Source organism: Dermochelys coriacea, chromosome 10 (genome assembly GCF_009764565.3).
Source record: "Dermochelys coriacea isolate rDerCor1 chromosome 10, rDerCor1.pri.v4, whole genome shotgun sequence".
In the NCBI taxonomy this organism is placed as follows: Eukaryota; Metazoa; Chordata; order Testudines; family Dermochelyidae; genus Dermochelys; species Dermochelys coriacea.
The window spans coordinates 7,908,637-7,928,797 of record NC_050077.1 but is presented as its reverse complement, the minus strand read 5'-3'; the positions used below and the strand labels follow the sequence as shown (position 1 = coordinate 7,928,797).

Here is a 20,161-nt window from a genome sequence, read left to right as displayed (position 1 = left end):
CCAAACTAGGGCCCATTAATTTTTACCCACAAAAATAGGGTAGCCGATGAGTGATCTTTAAAACTGATCCCTGTGAAGGGCAAAAAATCCTCCCTCAAGGGAAGGCCTTTGAAAACGACTTCCAATCAACCCAACATGAGTTAGAGGAGGTCTGCACACCGAGCAGGGGTTCTCAAACTGGGGGTTCGCGAGGTTATTACATGCGGGGCCCCGCACTGTCAGCCTCCACCCCAAACCCCGCTTTGCTTCCAGCATTTATAATGGTGTTCAATATATTTTAAAGTGTTTTGTAATTTATAAGGGAGGCTCGCTGTGTGAAAGGGGTCACCAGGCCAAACGTTTGAGAACCCCTGACCTAGAGAATTGGAATTAATTTGCAAACTGGATACAATTAACTTAGGCTTGAATAGAGACTGGGAATGGATGAGTCATTACACAAAGTAAAACTATTTCCCCATGTTATTTCTGCCCCCCACCCCACCGTTCCTCAGATATTCTTTTCAGAGTAGCAGCCGTGTTAGTCTGTATTCGCAAAAAGAAAAGGAGGACTTGTTGCATCCGATGAAGTGAGCTGTAGCTCACGAAAGCTTATGCTCTAATAAATTTGTTAGTCTCTAAGGTGCCACAAGTACTGCTTTTCAGATATTCTTGTTAACTGCTGGAAATAGCCTACCTTGCTTGTCACCATGAAAGGTTTTCCTCCTTTCCCCCCCTGCTGCTGGTGATGGCTCATCTTAAGTGATCACTCTCCTTACAGTGTGTGTGATAAACCCATTGTTTCATGTTCTCTGAGTGTGTATATCAATCTCCCCTCTGTTTTTTCCACCAAATGCATCCCATGAAGTGGGCTGTAGCCCACGAAATCGTATGCTCTAATAAATTTGTTAGTCTCTAAGGTGCCACAAGTCCTCCTTTTCTTTTTGACCTAGAGAAGTGCACAGGGCTGCGTAAAGCTCCATGGTAAGGGGGCCGGCATTTCGGGCAATGGGCAGAGAGCTCCGCTAAGGGGCCGGGCAGGCGGCAGCTCCATACCCCAGCCGGCCCCAGCTCCCTGGGCCGCATGCATGCAGCAGGGCAAGGCACCGCACCCGCGCTCCTGCAGGCCCGGGCGGGAGCCGGCTGGCGCGCAGCCCCCGGGGCGGCAGGCGGGGCGAGCCAGCCGCGTCCACACCCACAGCGCAGCTGACGTGTTAGAGAGGAGCCGCGGCTGCAATCGGCCTCTCTCCGGTTGCAAGGGGGCCGGGCCTGGGGGACGCGCATTAGCCGCGACGAGCTGCAGTCGGAGGGGAGCCCGGGGACCATGGCTACCGGCGGGGCCGGTGTGGGGGTGCGGCCGGCGGAGGAGCAGCCGCCTCCGGCCCCGCTCCAAGCCCCACAGCCCCCGGAGCAGCAGGGAGAGCAGAAGCCCCCACTCCAGCCGCCGCCGTCCCAGCAGCAGGGCCAGGAGGATTTCTCCTTCCTGCCCCTGGTCCATGATATCATCAAATGGTAACGTGCCCGTGCTTCCGTCCCCCCCCCACCGGCGCCGCTGCCTTGGGGTTCCCCCGCTCCGGGGAGAGATCCCCGGGGTCCCTCCAGCGCCCCGTTCTGCAAAGAGATCACTGGGGATATCCCATGGGACTGCTCCGGAGATCTCGCTGGGGGTCCCCTTGTCCTTTAGAGATCTGGGGATCTTCTCACCCCACAAGGAGCAGAGAGATCACGAGGGATTCCCCCCCTGCTCTCCCAGAGATCGTGGGGTATCTCTCCATATCCCCCCATCTCGCAAGTAGAGACTTAGTGGACGATCCACCTTGCTTTCCAGAGGGCTGAGATCACTAGGGTTCCGGGGATCCCCTCCATCCCAGGTCCCCTGCTGGCCCCAGGCCACCAGCCGCACAACAGAGGATGCCCAGAGCTCTGCTTGTTGAGCCATTCAGAGTGAAGGCTTGGACTGCCCTTCTCTTCAGCAGGGAGGGGCATCCCTGGCAGAGTGTTTCTAGCGAGCGGCCTGCTATCTGGAGCCAAGCGGCATGGCATTCTGGGGCCAGGCATCGGGTGGGTACCATAAGTCACTTGGATCCAGGAAGGTGATGGGAGTCTCCCCGCATGGGTGTAAAACGTAAGGAACGGTCCTGCATTGAGGGTGATGGAATTCCTTCTGCAACACCTTCAGTTCTAAACCTGCTGCTTTGATTTCATGAGGCTGCTTAACTCCTTAACTCAACTGCTTAACTTGATTAGTTTTAAGTTATTTTCGTTACATTTTGATGCATCTTGATCTAGTTGTACCTTTCTGGCATTGACCCTGTGGGCCAGAGCCTCCACTGGGGTAAATCAGGGCAGGCGCCGTGGAGTTTACACCTGCTGACAATCTGGCCCAGAGTTTCTGAGAAAGTTTGTCTCAAGTTGGCTGATCTCCGGCGTTCAAGAAATGCTTTTTTAAATCAGGCATTGTTTCCCTTGTGAGGATAGGTCAGTCGGATTCAGTAGCTGAAATGTGCCTTCAGTGTAAACCTAGTATCTAAAAATCAATGTCCATTTTTGGATTTGAGTTGCATCTAACTGTGCCAGACGAACACACAGTCCTACTGGCAAAGAGCCTGGTCAGTGCAGGCCAGTTCAGGAACGTTTTCCTGCGCTAGCCCCTTAAAAAGAGGGTGGTGGATCATCTCATGGTAGCAATTGGAATTTTGTCTTTCTGATTCAGGATCAGTGTCTGGATAATATATTGGTCCTGAGTAGATCTGGGACCACCTGAGGAGTTCTAGCCCTGAAATTCTGATAACCCCCCTTTCACATGTTTTGTTTGTGTGAAGTCAGGGCTGGCTTAACAGCCCTGGACACTGAAGACTGCCATGTACGCACAAAACAGGGTCAGCACAGAGGGTGAGAGTACCAACCCCTGCCACGCTGCCCCACCCTTGTGCCTTAATCCTGTTCTGCAGGGAGCACTTGGAGGGGCTAGTAAAGAGGGGAAGGTCCCAGAGCGCAGGCCCCAGCACAAACATCTACACTGCAATTAAACAGCCCCTTAGCCCGAGTCAGCCGGCACGGGCCAGCCGCAGGTATCTAATTGCAGTGTAGACATGTCCAGAGACTTTGCAGCCTGACAGGCAGGCCCTGGGAAAGCAGGACACACTGGGGAACACAGATGGGGAAATAAATGAAGTGATCATTTTGAACTCACAGGCTGGTGGGTGTCATGGGAGAAAGGAGTTTCAGGAAGGGTCTCGCTGGTGGCTGTGCAAGGCAGGATGGGGAGGCTGTACATGTTTCTATGCATGGGGCATCATGGCACAGAGAAGGCAGTGGAAAAGGAAACAAGGTGTCACCTTTGCCCCCACCCCTGGAGACTACCAGCATTGGAACTACTTAGTGCCAGCTGTGGTGGTGGGGGTTTTTTTTTTTTCAGTTAGAAGGTTTGTCTGCTGGAAACTGGACTGAGACTCACCCAACTCATTTCACAGAGGTCACCAAACAGCCATCAGCCAATGACCTTGCGAGCAAGAGATGAAAGGCCCCAGGTGTCCCATTGCCCAGCTTCTCTCTAACTGTTAGCATTAGAGAGTGATGCTTCATCCAGCTGGCAGCTGGGGAGCCGAGCTTTTCTGTGCTAGGGAGAATTCGTTCATAACCCTGGCAGGTGGCAAATGAATCTTCCTTTCAAATGATCGCTTATCACAAAGTCAGGACTTGAACATAAGATAGCATGTCTCTGATCTCCAGTGTCACTAGGGATGTGTGTTGTAAATTAACAGACATTCAAGGACACACACCCTTGCCTATTGTTTCAGTCCCTGGAATTTCTGCCAGCTCTTTGCCCTCGGTCTAAAAAGCTCCACCTCTCTCGGATCTTGATCTAAATGTCATTGAGTTAGTGGAAGTCTTTCCACTAGTGGAGCAGGCCCTCGCAGAAGTGTAGTGCCTTATTTCTAAACTCTCGTAGTGGTGTAAATCAGGAGTGATCCCACTGAAGTTAGAGTTAACACCAGCGTGAGAGCGAGGAAGCCAGTCAATGATCAGATGAACTTGATTCTCTCCGAAGAGCCCTACCCGCAGTCATTCAATTCTACCTGGGTGTTCATGATTGATCATGATTTAGATGCTTGCTCACTGACAGCCCATTCCAGCATCCAGCTGCAGTTTTATGTAGTGTTGAATATTTTGATGTTAAAATGTCCTACCTGAGTAAGCTTGGAAAGAATGAATATTCAAACCAATGGGCGCCATCTGCTTAAACATTTCCCTTTGGGCTGTGTCATTATTCCCCAAAGTTATAACTGAATCCCTCTCGGCCCCTGCAATGCCAAGCCCGTCTTGTTTTTAGAGCTGGCTATTGAGCAGGCTTGTGGTTTTCAAAGGCCTTTACAATCCCACTCTACCCATTAGCAATCGTTTTCCAAAGCCAGGAGGCAAATCCTCTGGGCCAGGTGAGACTTTTCTAAGTGTTAGCAATGGCATTGCAGATGCTAAGCTATTTTTAAAAATGGAGCATGCTGAGGAAGCAGCTGTTTTTAAAACAGGGCACCCTCTCTCCTTTCTGGGGGTGCTAATCTCCCCTCAGAGAGAGAGACTCCTTCTGAGTCTGTGGAGCGTTGTTTTCTCTGGAGTTCCTTATTGTTTAGTTCAAGGAACTTGTTTGTAGCTTGAATGGCAGAATGCATCTGATTCCTGTCAGCTACCGGTGATGCTGCTGTTTATTAATTATTTGTATTACAGGCCCCAAACCAAAATCGGATCCCCATCGTGCTAGGCACTGTACGTACATGTAGTAAGAGCCAGTCCCTGCTCTGAACAGTGCACAGTCTAAGTAGAGGAGACGGGCAAAAGGTGGGAGGGGAAACTGAGGCACTGAAGGGGATGATTCGCCCAAGGTCCCCTAGCAGGTTATAGAATAGAGCCCAAGTCTCCTGAGTCCTTATCCGCTGGACAGTGCTGCCTCAAACCAGCTATGATTCTGTGCTACGCAGGGCTGTACTAACAGGATGCTGCAGGCAGAGCTGGACATAGGCAGCCCTGGACTGGAATAGCGGGTGCAGAGTAGCATTGGCAGAGCTGTGGAGTGGGTGGGGATGGCAGGCTGAAGGCAGCAAGGCGTGCTGCAGGTCGAAGTGGAGGCATGTTGGGGCTGCAAGTCAGGAGTGAGGGGCATTAGCAGAGCTGCGTCTGGGGACGTGCTCCCGCAGCTTCCCTGCCCTGAGTCTGGCTCCTGTCGCCTCCTCACCGGCCCCTCTCCTGCTCATTAAAGTTGAAACCATTTTATCACATCTGGAAAGTGCAACAAGAGACAGGACCTGTGAGCATGAGTCACAGAAGCTGGAGGAGACCATCTAGGCCAGTGGCCCTTCAGCATTGCTGCTCGGCTGCCAGGACAGCTGTGGGCACTGGTTCTGTCTCACCCTCTGGGTTAAGAAGAGAGAAAAGCCCCGGGGGTGAGGGTGGGTATGACCAGCTCTGCCGTAAGAGGAGAGCGTGCATCATATTATCGTGACATACCCTGGCTGGTCAACGAATGCTGTTGAGAGGTTCCAGAAGGGATCCCATGCAGTCTTTCTAGCCAGAGGAACATGGTGGTGATATGGGACTTCTTTATAGGGAGAGGGATGGGCACTTAACGGGGGAGAAAGTTGGCCTGATTCGTGGTAAACGTTAGAGCCTCAAGCTGTCTCCTGACCCTTGTGACTATCCTGTGGGTGCATGCGTTCAACAAGACACAGTGATCCAGAGCCGTCATGTGGATGTAGGGCTCATGTCACTTAACTGGGGCTGCCCAGAATACCAACAGTCATTTCAGAGTTGGACATAGGTAGCTAACCGCCCGTGGCCAGGCCCCTCTTCTCGGGGTGGATCTATGGACATGGCCAGGCACAGCAGGGTGAACTCATCCCTGCTGGCTTCCGGTGCGGGGGGGATACAGAGGAGTCTCTGTAGGAATGGACGTAGCCCCGGGAGTCTGTCTGATGCAAGGTGTGAGCTGTCGTGTCTGCTCTCTGCCTCCCTGCAGCATGGACAAGGACAGCCAGGATGTCCACCAGGTGCTGAACGAACTCAAGACCAAATTCCAGGAGGTGAGAAAGATGATCGGCGCCATGCCCGGCATCGGCGTGAGCCCCGAGCAGCAGCAACAGCAACTGTGCAGCCTGAGGGAGCAAGTCAGGACCAAGAACGAACTGCTGCAGAAATACAAGAGCCTTTGCATGTTTGAAATTCCCAAGGAGTAGGAGGGAAGGGACAGCGCGAGCCGGGCCCCAGGGGAAAGCAAGACATCCCCTCCCCTTCTTTTCTGTCTTCTTCCTATAAGGTTGCTGCTGTGTGGATCACGGCCATGTGACATTAACCCAGGAGAACATTGTGTACCTGACGTATGATGATCGCAGTGCTTCGTTTGCTTTGATCTGCTGTGGGACTGCGTGTATTTATATATATCTCTGTTCTGGAGTGCGTCTCTCTCTCTCTCTCTCTCTTTTTTTTTTTTTTAATGCAAGCACGCAGGAGGGATTACGCTCCCCGCCTTGCTATGAGGAGTAAATGATCTGGTGGTGACATTACTGCCTGCAGCCAGAAAGAGGGGGCATTTTCTTCCCTTTTGTGGAAATCGGCAGAATGGAGCTTCCTGCCCTGCCCACAGGAGGCAGTGGACATGGTTCCCCCTGCGCTGGTTGCAGTGTGTGTGTCTGGAGAGAAAGGATTGGTTACAACTGCTTTTGTATTTATCACCTTGATTTTTTTATTTTTTTTTTTTTTGCATAAGTGATGCTTGGATCTGAAATGATCCAAGTAAAGATTTGAAAACCCTGAGGGGCACTTCTTGCATCTGTACCGAGCATGCGAGGACGGCACAGGGGTATCATTCTGAAAGCACAGGAAACCACGGAGCTGGCCTGGGTGCTTTATCCTTCCATTGCTTTTCTAAAAGCAGGGCTGGGGCCAAATAGATGGTAGATGTAGGCTGGGAATTTTTAAAGGAGTAGTCAGTGCTCAGCTCTGAGTGAATGTCACAGGGATTTAGGTACCTCGATTCCCAACTCACATAGGCAGTGTCACTCCCGGTTGCCCTGGGGTCAGTCTGAGTAACCCTGTTGACTGTAGTGGTTATTTCACTTTCCACCAGCGGGGCTGACCGCAGAATCTCTCAGAGGCCAGCTGCATGCCCCAGAGTACTTTAATCAAGGGTAGAATCCACTGCCTGCCTACATCGGCCTCTTCCTGCATTTGGGACACTTGTCCTGTGCTGTGTTAACCCCCCCCCCCCCCGCTGCGGATGGGGATGAAGTGCTTTGTGCAGATCCAGCGCAGGACACAGGGACCCAGGCAAGTATCTAGTAAACAGCCCCATGGAGATGGGAAGGGAGATTGGCCTAAGCCAACTAGCAGCAACTGGGTCATTCAAGTCAGTGGCACTGCACCAGGGAAGAATTTGGCCCATAGATAGGCTGGTGACTCTGGATTAAGGCCTCTAGCCTTTCATTTCTTGAGACCTGGGTGCAACTCCTGTTTAAGAGCACTGCCTTGCCACGGGAGTGAGGTTTGCAGGATCCAGGCCTTGGTCACCAGTGTAAAAACAGTGGTGGGTTCATTTCCCTCACCCCACAGACATTGCGGCCACCACACACTACAGCACAACACCTGGTCTCTGCTCAAGGGGAGCCTGGGACTTGACCAGGACTGAGATGTATTGGCTGGGCAGGGAGAAGTTTGTGCGGTGCCTGCCGGTATTAGCAGTAGTGCTAGCTAGGCCTATGTTACCTTCGCTTTCACAAGAAGCAAATTCACCCCCCAATATTTCAACTGTATAAACTAGAGGCAGGAGGAGAAGACGACTTGATGGGGAAGAGTGCAGCAAGTGCTCCGATTGGGGATATGGGTGGTGGTGGGTTGGGCCATTGGCTAGTCCATCAATGCAGCAAGGTGGTGCGAGCCAGTTCTGCACCTTACTTGTACCCACGTAAAATAGCAGAGTTGGATGAGTCTGATTCATCCCTGATGTAAACACACTGGCTTCAGTGCAGTGGCACACAGAGATGAGAAAGTGGGTTTCCAGGGAAGTAACTGAGGTCACCTCCGGTTACAACCAATGAAAATTGCTGAACGTTGGATCATATTCAAATAGAGTAAGGGGCAGCTTGCTGAGTCCTACCTTGGAATTTCCTCCTGCCTGCCTGCCTGCCCCTTTCATGGGAAATGGAGGTAAACATGGTTTATCATTGGAGATCTCACTGTACCTCATTGGCTAATAAAAGTATTATGTGTACAGTTTCAAGCATGTGTGCTCAGGGTTGGCTAGGTCCCAGCCTTTCTTGGGAAGTGCTCATATAAATTATGATGAAATATTGTGCCAGTCACTAGAATGCAGGTTATTTGCATATAATACAAGGATGCAGAGAAGCCGGTAGAGTCCTTGGAAGAGAGAGAAAGCTCATTTCTGTCAAGAGCCGCAACAAATTCTATTTTGAAATTGCTTTCCCTTTGCCAGCCAGAAGGAAAGTGTTTCTGCTAAGGGCAGGGACCCCATGCTGGGACAGTCCAAATTACCAGCAGCTTGCTTATTATATGCCACTCTGCACCCCATTTAAAATAGCGCTACGCTTGTTTCTTTGGGAAGACGCAAAGGTGGCCTGGGATAAACCTTTGTTGTTTCAGTGAAACAGAACTCTAAAATACGCAATAGAAAATGAACATGGGCAGTGCATTTCTGCCAGCCATTGTCTAAGATCAGTAAATTTGGCATCTATTTCACATGGAGAAATAATCCATTTAGTTTTCAATATACATTCCATGAACTGTGCATGTACCAGAGATGGAAGAATCAAGTATAAGCCCAGAGAAATGTGAAATTGCAGGTGAAAGTCACCCCTTCAACTTAAAATCCAGTCAGGTTTTTTTTTTTTTTTAAATGTACTAAAAGCTGTTTCAGGTGCTACATCCGTCTCCCTACCTATTTCTGTGGTTTCAGAAGCACATTTTCCTTATCTTTAATTTAAAATATACTTCTGGCCCCTATTGCTGGGGTATGGGGCAAGGGAAACAACAGGGGGAACTGACTAGTGAAACAAAGGAGACTGGCTAAATACAAAAGGCCTAATTTTTCAGAGGATCTGAGCGATTGAGATCAGTGGGAGTTGGTGGTATTCAGCAGCCCTGAGAAATCAATCCTAATGTGTTTTCAAAATCACCAAGTAAGCAAACTAGAAAAAATGAGAATTTATTCCTTCCCCGTTTTCTTTCAGTTCTAGTGGTCTTGGCTACTTGGAACAGTAGTTCTTTCAAATGCAAGTAGGGGGCTTTTTAAGTGGAATGTTTCCTTTAGGTGTGTTGCAAAGGAAAAAAAGGTCTGATTTGAGTGCAAGTTAGTATTTGTAAAAAGCCTTTTATGATGGAATTGCATGTGTGTTTCAAATGCGAAAAAACAGGCTAAGAGATTATTAGTTCTATTACTGTAGTACCTGGTCGTAGGAGCAATTTTAATTGATTATAAAGTTGTCGTGTCTCATTTTACCCACATTTCCTATGACAAATGCCCTACTAGTATTTATGATCACAGGCACTTATAGGCTAGGAGCGGAAATATTTCACTTTTCCATCTGCCCTCTAGATGTCACCCTATGCTTCAGTGCAAGGTACCGTAATTAGAAAAAGTTTTAGCCCAATCAGTGATCTGTTTTAGCAGCATGGTGCATGTGACCCCTCCCGCTAATTATTTTGTTGTGTTGAAATAAATCTTGTCAAGCACTTTCAGGAACGGGAACCTTTGCACTGGGGATGAAGGGAAGTATGTACAGAGAAGGTTTTGATTTGAGGGGGTTATCATCAGTAAACACAGTTGCTCAGCTTCAGTATACATGTTCCATACCACATAGGGGGAGGCTTTGAGAAACACTGTGAGGAATCAAAGACAAACCTGGAACAGATTAATTTAAAAAAGGGTTTTATTTTTGTAGAAAAAAAATAGTAAACTTAAAACATGGAGCGTAGAAAACACTTGCATATGATTTTGTTCATGTCCAGGACACACACTACCCTACATAAAGTGCCTATTTAAAAACAAACAAAAAAAAACTCTCCAAATCAGACAAGACAAATGTAAACAAAAGTCACTTTTTGACACACGCACACCCCTCTGCTTCTGTAAGAGAGGCCAGTAGAGGGGCCTGCCAGATGATTGCAACAGCCGGAAGCGTGCTCCTGCAGCTCTCCTGGCTGAGAGAAATGTATACGCACAAAGCCCCTTTCCAGAGCTCAGTGTTGGCTGGTTTCTCAAGTCCAAACCATATCTTCCCACCCTAAGTCTCTTCTGTAAGGCAGTGCACTGGCCCATGCTGGTGAAGGTGGGGAGGTGCCTTAGAGTCAATGTCTTTCCACTACCAGGCTCCTCATCTGTGCTCACAAAGTCCTCAGTCTCTCACCATTGGGGGGCAGGGGAGGGTGTCCCCAGCATCATCAGCCCCCCATTGCACCCCAAAAGTGGGTGCAGAGGGCAGCAGATGCAAATCATCCCCTTGGGCAGGGGGTGGGAGGTAACCTGCCCCCTGGGCAGATGCCATCCTGGCCAGGGCACATACCACCTCTGGGCAGCCAGAGTTTATTATGAAACAAGCTTCCCCCCCCCCCCCCATGTATCTCCCTCCCTTTTTGGGGAGGAGAGGAGGGGGGGCTGCAGGATGCTCCTAGCTGATCACACAGCGCTCCTTGTCCTTGGCTTGCCCGCCACCGATGGCCTTCTCCCGGATGTACATGAGGTCACTGTGCACGCTGGGCCGGCGGGCAAAGGGGGCCACAATGCCATAGGCTTCCCTGCTGCTGCTGCCCTCGGCCCCTTCCTTCAGCAGCTTCTTGCCCTTGAGCGCCTTCTTGTGCAGCAGGTCACAGTACTGCACTGAGACCTTGCGGTGCAGGTCCGGGCTCATCTCGCTGGGCAGCTTGGCCATGGCAAAGAGTGCTTGGAACATCTGGTCCAGGCTGCTGTTCTTCTTGGCGGAGATCTCGAAGTAGGCACATTTCTGAGGGTCTGCCCTGACCAGCTGCTCGATCTCCCGGGGTGCTACCTCCCGGTAGAAGTCTCGGTCCCCCTTGTTGCCACAGATGACCAGGGGCACCTCCATGTTCTCCTTGGTCTTGTTCTTCAGGCAAGACTTGGTCTCGAGGATCTGGTGCTTCAGCCGCTGCACCTCCTCAAAGGAGTCCCGGTTATCCAAGCTGAACACCAAGATGAAGACATCTCCTGCAGGAGAGAGGGGGCATGTTAGGACCCGGTCCTGGATGGAGGCAGCACCCTATCCCCAATCAGCTCACCCAACCTCAGTGCTGCCCTAAGGGCTGACCATAAACTACCGCACCACAGGGTGGAATTGTGTGTTTGTTTCAGGGTTACAGGTGGTGGTGGGGGGGGATCTTCTTGAAAAACAAAACCACCAAAATATGCCTTTGGTAATTTATGGACAGCCCCCAATTAGCCCTGGCACTAACCAGAAGCAGTGCCCTGTATTTCCCTATTTCCTCCCACCTTAGCCTGGTGCAGGGAGTTAGCAAACTTTATTTCCCTAGGCAGTTTGCTGAGCTTGCATGCAAATGCCAGCCTCTGTGGAGGGGCTCAGCTCGCTTGTGAGGGTGCAGCTGCGGAGAGAAGCAGCCAGCGAGCTCCAGGCTTTGCTGCGCTTTTAGATTTACATTGCAAGGTGTGCTGTGTGTGAGCGGCTCACACACCCCATCCAAGCCACCCCGGACAGTTGGGGGCATAGGTACTGGAAGTAGGGGGATTGCCGCACTTCCTGGCTTGAAGTGGTTTCCATCCTGTACAGGGTTTATAGTTTGGTTCAATGGCTCTCAGCACCTCCACTATACAAATTGTTCCAGCCCCCCTGCATGGGTGTTGGGTAAACATACCCGCCCGGCCCTTGCTTGGTTCACTTTCCTAGTGTAACCCACGCACCTTCTAGGCGTGGTGTTGTGTCCCAACTAGCGACCGGAGACCACTTAGAGAGAGAGAGATTAATGAGTCTGCTCTACAGCCTTAGCTAGCAGGCAGCTGGCTTTTAGCTCATACAGTAGAGGCTCATGCACTAAACTCCCGCGGTGCCAGGTTCGATCCCGCCTGGTATCACTAGCACCTTGGCACACACAAAATCTTCCTGAGGGAGCCGGACATCATTGCACACAGAGAGCTGACCGTCCCCTGGCCCAAGGAGCATTCCCAGCTGGGACTTGCCCAAGCTCCCTTCCCTACCCAGAGGGACACTGCAGCCCCCCCAAGCCCTGGGAGGTGGGACCCGGCCCCCCGTACCTGTCAGGATGGAGAGGCGCCGCATGGCGGGGAAGGGGTGGTTGCCCGACGTGTCCAGGATGTCCAGCTGATAGACCTCGCCGCGGATGCTGTAGAACTTGCGGTGGAAGTCCTCGATGGTGGGCGTGTACTGCTCCTCGAAGCGGCCCGTCAGGAAGCGGGAGACGATGGCCGTCTTGCCCACCTTGGAGGAGCCCAGCACCACCATGCGGTAGCAGTTCTTGGCCGGGATGCTCAGCTCGGACTCGCTCTGGCACAGCTTCTTGATCATGGCGGCGGGTCTCATGGGAGCGGGCGGCGGGGGGGGTCTGCGGAACGGCTGGCCACTGGGCGCCCGGCTCCTCCGCAGCCCGCGAGTCCGGTGTGAGCGGCCCCAGGCGCCGCTGGCTTTATATAGCGCCGGGCGCGCCCGCCCCTCGGCGGCGTCACAGCCCGGGGAGGCTGCTTGCCGCCGGCTGGCCGGGGGCGCGGCTTGGTGCACGGCCGCCTGTCTCTGCCTGCGCTGGGGGGGGGGGGACCATCCTGCTGCATTGCTGGAGCCCGATCCCCGGGGCTGCAGAGCCCCCCACCCCCGGAGGAGACGGGGCGTCGTGCAATTGTCCTGGGCACTTTGCAATTAGCCCCCCTCCCACACCCCTTCCAGCTGGATTTGGAGCCCCCCTCCCCCCTTCCAGCCGGATTCGGAGCCACCCTCCTCTTGGCTACACGATCCCCGCCCCAGCTACGCCAGAAGCCAGCCAGCTCCGGGCTGGTTTGTTTCAGCGCCGAGCGCTCCCGGGCAGTGAAGGGAGCTGCCTGCGGGAAGAAGGGGCGCCGGGGACTTGGGGGGGTGGGAGAAAGCGGGAAGAATCGATGGATATTGTCTGTCAATTACATACAACGATGCCTGATCAGGTTTTGTGAGCACGGCAGCCGGGTGGGGGGGGGGGATTTCCCCTTAAAAGTGGTTTAAAAGGGGCCATCGAGTGAGCGGGAGACGTTGCCTTGTTGTTTACGCACACGCGGATCTAGTGTCTGTTTCATCCCTTTGTCACTTACACTGAAGAGTGACTTATTTGGCCTCGTCGATTTCCCCCCCCCGTCCCCCCGCTTCTCTAGGTACCAAAGTTAGCTTCCCACGCCCAACACACAAAGCCCGGTGAGCGCCCGGGCGGGTCCTAGCTATTATGACCATTGCCATTTATCCCCCCACCCTACCCCCCGATTTCCCCGTTTCAATTGAGACCCATGTTGCTATCCAGGCTGTGGGGGGGATGGGGACTCGAGTTCCTTTGGGTTTCCGCTGTGGTTTCAATTCCTGTGTGCCCCCCCACCCCGGGAATCAACAGTTTGCAGGTAAGAGGGCTCATAAAACGGGTTTTGCGGGTTGCGCTCCTACTACCCACGACAAAAAGAAAAGGAGGACGTGTGGCACCTTAGAGACTAACAAATTTATTAGAGCATAAGCTTTCGAGCTACAGCTCACTTCATCGGATGCATTTGGTGGAAAAAACAGAGGGGAGATTGATATACACACACAGAGAACATGAAACCCCACTGTTCCTCAGATATTCTTAAAAAGAAAAGGACTTGTGGCACCTTTGAGACTAACAAATTTATTAGAGCATAAGCTTTCCTGAGCTACAGCCTGCATGCATCCGATGAAGTGAGCTGTAGCTCACGAAAGCTTATGCTCCAATAAATTTGTTAGTCTCTAAGGTGCCACAAGTCCTCCTTTTCTTTTTGCGAATACAGACTAACACGGCTGCTACTCTGAAACCTGTCAGATATTCTTGTTAACTGCTGGAAATAGCCTATCTTGCTTGTCACCATGAAAGGTTTTCCTCCTTTCCCCCCCTGCTGCTGGTGATGGCTCATCTTAAGTGATCACTCTCCTTACAGTGTGTATGATAAAACCCATTGTTTCATGTTCTCTGTGTGTGTATATATCAATCTCCCCTCTGTATTTTCCACCAAATGCATCCGATGAAGTGAGCTGTAGCTCACGAAAGCTTATGCTCAAATAAATTTAGTCTCTAAGGTGCCACAAGTCCTCCTTTTCTTTTTGCGAATACAGACTAACACGGCTGCTACTCTGATACCCACGACACTTTCCAATCCTCCTGGTGCTGGCTGGTGGAAGCTTTGGCGGTGCCGTATTGAAGTCTGGCTCTTTTTCTTGCCTGCTGCTTTTCGCAGCCTAAAAGCCCCACTCACCTCGGGCGAGCCGCGGCAAAGAGGGCCATCTTCGACAAGCATTTACAAACAATGGGTCCACTCAGCTGGGCGCATTACGCCTTGTGCGCTGGTATTTATGGCCTGCTGCCGCAGGGCTGTTATTCTGGCCCTTTAAAAAAATAATTAAAATATGCTAAGAAAACAAGGATGCCTCGAATTCCTCTGTAGCATGGGGCATGGTTGACTTGAGGGAGGCTTCTCTGCTCCTTGAAGTCTTTAAACCATGATTTAAGGACTTCAATAGCTCAGACATGGGTGAGGTTTTTCATAGGAGTGGGTGGGTGAGATTCTGTGGCCTGCGCTGTGCAGGAGGTCGGACTAGATGATCAGAATGGTCCCTTCTGACCTTAGTATCTATGAATCTATAAGAGATTCCGAGATCAGAATGTGGCCCAACTGAAGTGCCTTGTAATGCGGAGTGTCTCCGCTAGAGGGCAGCAGAGGGTGCGGTTTGCTTGCCCCGAGCTATGTTAGATTTTATTAAGGGTGCACAGGTCAAAAAGCGCCTGAGAAAACGGATGTGAGGTGAGCAGATGGAAGCCCACAAACTCACTCATCCACGCAGGTGGATGTAGACAATCCGTGGCATCAGTCGCCAAAAGACAGCGTTAGCAGGAAATGAAAAAGTGCTTGAAACCAAATTTCCCTGGGCCAGGATGGAACCACCAGCAGCTCAAAAAGTGAGCCACATTCATTGCCAGGTGAGTTTATAATCTAAACAGACAAGACAGAGGAGAAAGAGAGAGAACCTACTTGCTTGCTTAAGTACCCCATTGATTCAGGGCCCCCATGGGGAGGTAGGACCCTTGTTGAACTGGTGCATTATGGGTGTTTTGCCGCTATGGTGCAGGCCAGGATCACCATAGCTGGGGCACAGAGATGAGATGGCTTGGATTAAAATGCCATGCGGCTTTGATTGTAGAGCAGACCCTGTATTGGAAGGGTTTATTTGCAGATGTGGCTGGAGAGAAATCCCCCCCAAATATTTGGCCCTGCAAGATTTAAGATGATGGACGTTTCACAAGAACAGCTCATGAAAATCTGATGCCATTGACCCTAACCCACATTGTCCGTAAATCTGGGCTCTAGCCGAATCCTAATCCAGAAGCGAATGTAAACACTGGCCATCCCTACAGCTATAAAATGCAGCTGCCTCTGGGGTGGAATGCAGCAGCTATTTAAACAGCCCACAGAAACCCAGTTGTTGGGAAACATCATAGCTAGTTGAAGCCGCAAGGGGGATTTTAGGCACAGAGCATATTCCCAAAATGGGAATGTTATTGCTCTATAAATGAGAGTGCGAGGTCAGGAGGTTTATTAGACAGTCCTAAAGCACAAGTTGATCAATCCCCAAAATAACAAACATCACTTAATAAAAGTGGTTGACTGAAAACAGCAAGGGAGTTAGGAAGTGCCTGTTCCTTGGGGATAGACAAATCGAACTCCATCAGAATTTATTGCTAACCACACACTTAATGATCATGCCCAGAGAGAGTAAAAATAGCTTGTTCAAAGCCTCCTCTCAAGTTAGCTCTTCTCAGGACGTGGAAAATCCATTTGCTCCCTTTGTGAGGCTCCTTGGTGATAGGAAAGGCAGTGTGTTCTTCATCCAGAGGCAGCTCCATGCCATCGACACATGCTGAACAGCAAAACCAGGTGCACGGAAATCTGGACAATTCCAGGTAGGATCAGGAATGAGCTTAAGTTTTTCATTCGGATGCAAGCTGCAAGCAGGATGTGACTAAATTGGAGAGAGTCCAGAGGAGAGCAACAAAAACAATAAGAGGTTTAGACAACATGACCTACAAGGAAAGAATTGGGCGAGTTTAGTCTAGAGACGAGAAGGCTGATGACAACAGACTTCAAAGATGTAAAAGGTTGTTTATAAAGAGGACGGCGATCAATTATTCTCTGTATTGGCTGAAGGTAGAGCAAGAAGTAATGGGCTTAATCTGCAGCAAGGGAGATTTAAATGAGCTATTCAGAAAAACATTCTAACGCTAAGGCTAGTTGAGCTCTGGGACAGGTGACCTAGGGCGGTTGCGGAATCCACATCACTGGACGGTTTTAAGAACAGGTTAGACAAACACCTGTCAGGGATGGTCTCACTATATTTAAGCCTGTCTCAGTGCAGGGCGGATGGACTAGATGACCTCTTGAGGCCCTCCATGAGTCTGAAGCTAGTTGAGATGCCCTGTCCTATGACTGAAATGATTGAGGACACCTAGGTAATGTCTGCTAACCATGCCCAGGTGGAACCATTCAGGGCCAGGGAGCTCTCAGTGCAGGGCCATCTGACCCACTGACCTTTCTGGTCAGACAAACCCCAACTGTGTTGTTTTTCAGGGTACAGTGCCAGGTTCATCTGTTTTCTGGCGACCTGTTTTCCCATCCGCGGTTGGCTGCACACACCCCAAGATGGTGGAGCAGCCATTTTCGCAGGGCCCAAGTCAGCAGAAAGTGCAGGTGTAGAGATGATTTTGTGAGATTTCTACCCTGCAGGATCAAAAGTTTGTGGGAGTTCATGAAGCTTAAACAGTGTTCAAAGCAGAATTTGATCATGGGGGTTGGGGGTGGAGCTGTGAGCTTGCTGAGTCCCTACAAACACACACGTCAGATGACCATAGGGTGGCCAGACAGCGAGCATGTGGCACAGCCATTGGGTTTAACAAGGTTCGTGATTGTCTTTGGATCTAAGACACACATCTTCTTGCTGGCAGCCGGTAACACTGATCAAGTGTTAGTGTTAGCGGTAACACTAACATAACATGGCTGTTAGTACACAGCTATCCAGTTTGGGCTCATGCAGCACGGGGAGGATAGTACTGTGTCTTTTGCACATTTTACAGATGGGTGAATGGGGGAACAAATGGGCTTATGCAATTTGCCTAAGATCACACATGAGCGTCAATGACAGGACACATACAGAACCCAGGAATCCTGACTCCAGTCCCTCTTTGGTCTAACCACTAGATCAAACTCCCCTCGAGCTGGGAACAGAATCCTGGCTCCCAGTCTGCTTGCTCTGACCATACCAGTCCATGGCACTTCCTCCCAGAGCTGGGAACAGAACCCCGAAGTCCGGATTTCCAGTCCCGTGCTGTAGCCTCTAGAGACAACCCCAAACGGGAGGGACTTCATTCCTGATGTCTCCCCACTGGGTCTGTGCTGCTGACTCACCACGACTCTCTAAAAGGCGCTCCTTTCATCAAAGCATACAGTTACCAGGAGTGCATTGATTCTATTATCCCTCTTTACTTAGCTTAATAAAGAGCCCCACATGCATTGTGTGTCATACGGTTTTTTAATCTCTCTTGATTAAGGGCCCTCTGTTATGCTCTGTCCAAAGCGCTGTAATAACATCTAGCCCTGCTGGAACAGAGGGGTCTTGGAAAGCAATTGGTAAATATTACACTGGGCTTTTTCTCACCAATCTTTTGACGTCAGTGTGAAGCCAGTGATGAGCTATGGTTCCACAGAGTCCTCTTAACAGGAGAGCTCTCTCTTTCTTCCTTCTGCTCTTCTCCCCAAGGCTGCTGCTGCTGTCACTTGCATTCCAGAAATGTTCCCAACTTTCTGCCCCTCTGTCCTTTCTCTGGGCGGTGGGTGGGAGGCGACAATAGGGCTGTGCGTCTCCTTGGCGGGGTGCGGGTGAATATCTCAGGGCAGGGGCTGTCTTTTGGGTCTGCATTTGTGGAGCACCTAGCACAATGGGGTCTGTGACTGAGGCCCCATCGACTACTGCAATATGAATACTAAATAATAATAATTAATAACACAATGGTGTTTCCCAGGAGCAGTAACTGGTCATCAAAAGCCAGCAGCAATGCATCAGGGGAGGGAGGGGAGCATGTGGGGAGCATGATTTGTTGCTTGGCTGGTACTGCACATGCTTACACGGAGTGAGCATGCTCAGTTAAATCTGCTGAAGCCGCTGCCCTCACTCTGCACCCCGCCCTGCACTGTCGGCTGTTACGGGTCATCTCTGTCAAAAGCTGGACATTGGAAGGGCTCTATAGACCATGGGACGGGTTGAGGTATATTTCATTCCCACCGTCCCCACCCATGCGCCTCCTCTTTCCCAAATTTCCCATTTGGGGAAAATCTAATAGGGTTAGATCTTGCTGCACTAATTGAGCCCCATCAGTTTCCATGAGTGCAGACTAAAGGTCAAAATTTGGCGTTCAGCTACATGCAATTCCTACTGGTTTCCCATACATGAGGCTCGGATTTAGCCTAAAGTCAGCGCTGCAGAACTGACCCATGGCTAGAAGAATGAGAGAGATTTAAAATGAAGAGGAGAGACGCTGATTAGGGAAGGGGAGGCCCAGCTGTGGCACTACAGGTAAATCCATTGGGGAAAAGCATCTGATTAAATCAAGATGCAACATCCATTGGTTCTATTAATTCCATATATTATTAGCCTGCCTCATTTTATTAAATCACCTCTAAGACTTTTCCACAACTGTATGTAGTTTGCAGCATATAATTTCTCCCAGCTGGGATGCAATACAGAACACTAAGTAGTTCATTAGTAGATTGTGGGGTTTTTTGCCCATTCCTCTGGCAATGATTGTCTGTCTAGCTCCATTTCTTCCAGTACTTGGGATTTGGTACAGAACCACCTTGAAAGCCTGAGACATCTCTAAATTCCCTAATTTCTTGAGTCATCAAAGCAGGGAAATCACTAATCATCTTGAAAACAGATCTTGAGCCAATGCAAATTGAAGACAATGAGACTCTTTCAACGGGCTTTGGATCAGACCCATAGCATGACATTGTCTCCAGACATACTGCATTTATTCCTGAGACATTGTAATTTTGCTGGGCTTTTTTTTTTGCGGAGGAGGGGGTAGGGCCACTGCAAATAAGAACAGAAAAGAGGTTGGTTCTCCACTTTGGCACATTCAAGACAAGGTGTCTCAAATTGGGCACTGGTTCTGACTGGTTGAGGGAGCAGTGCTGTTGATTCTCATGAGACATGGTCTATTTCTTACAGTTCCAGCTGCTCAAGTCATGTGAAAATATGAGACTCTCAGCTTTCATTAAAAAAAAAGTTTCTAGTCCTGATGGCTAGGGAGAAAATCTTAACAACAAGACCATAGTTCAGCCTAAAGGGGCAAAAACCAGAAAGTAAATAAAGCAACCCGCATTTTAAAAAAAAACCTCATGATTTTTGTAAGGCAATCTCTTGATTTTTGAATGCTTGGAGTTGGTAATACTGAGACAGTGGTTTCAAGGGTGGCACCTCTAACACAGAAGTGGCTGGGGTGGAGTAGAGTTAGTCTGAGTGGAACCCAGCTGTGAGGAACAGGATTTACAAGTTGGATGGGAGATGTGTAGATACTGTGTGCAGTTCACCCATGTGTGGCAAGTTCTATTTTGAGGGGTTAAGCATTGGCTAGGCTCTTCATTGGCAACTACTTGGAAAGCTGTTGCAGCTGCTGGTTAACATTCCAGCCATGTGTACTCAGACTGACTTCCTGACGTCTCCTCCAAACTCTTCCCTACTGCAATTCATGCCTCTCCCTCCAGGTTCCATGCAGTCTGGGTCCATTGTATTTCCTCCCAGCAAAGAATTAGCCCACATAGAAACTCAAACCCATCTTAGACTGCTCAGACATGGAAATGCTGTTTTCTTTCTAGGCCCTTCCTCTGCTGACTGTGGGGCCATTTGTTCTTTGG

The 20,161-nt window shown here is 50.3% G+C and overlaps 2 protein-coding genes across 3 annotated transcripts; one reads left to right on the top strand and one right to left on the bottom strand.

The window, feature by feature from the left end:
* The first annotated feature begins 1,174 nt into the window (after positions 1-1,174).
* MED9 (mediator complex subunit 9) lies at positions 1,175-10,027 on the top strand. The gene is made up of 2 exons (XM_038419970.2): positions 1,175-1,488; positions 5,987-10,027. Exons 1-2 carry the CDS (start codon positions 1,301-1,303, stop codon positions 6,201-6,203), a joined length of 405 nt encoding a protein of 134 aa, XP_038275898.1. The 5' UTR covers positions 1,175-1,300; the 3' UTR covers positions 6,204-10,027.
* RASD1 (ras related dexamethasone induced 1) lies at positions 9,891-12,642 on the bottom strand. Of its 2 annotated transcripts, none has more exons than XM_038419968.2 (2): positions 12,260-12,642; positions 9,891-11,200 (listed from the first exon to the last, which is right to left on the bottom strand). In XM_038419968.2, exons 1-2 carry the CDS (start codon positions 12,543-12,545, stop codon positions 10,647-10,649), a joined length of 840 nt encoding a protein of 279 aa, XP_038275896.1. In that variant the 5' UTR covers positions 12,546-12,642; the 3' UTR covers positions 9,891-10,646. The 2 variants fall into 2 exon arrangements, with proteins under 2 accessions (XP_038275896.1, XP_038275897.1); XM_038419969.2 differs by having other exon boundaries at positions 10,696-11,126.
* Between the last annotated feature and the right edge of the window lie 7,519 nt (positions 12,643-20,161).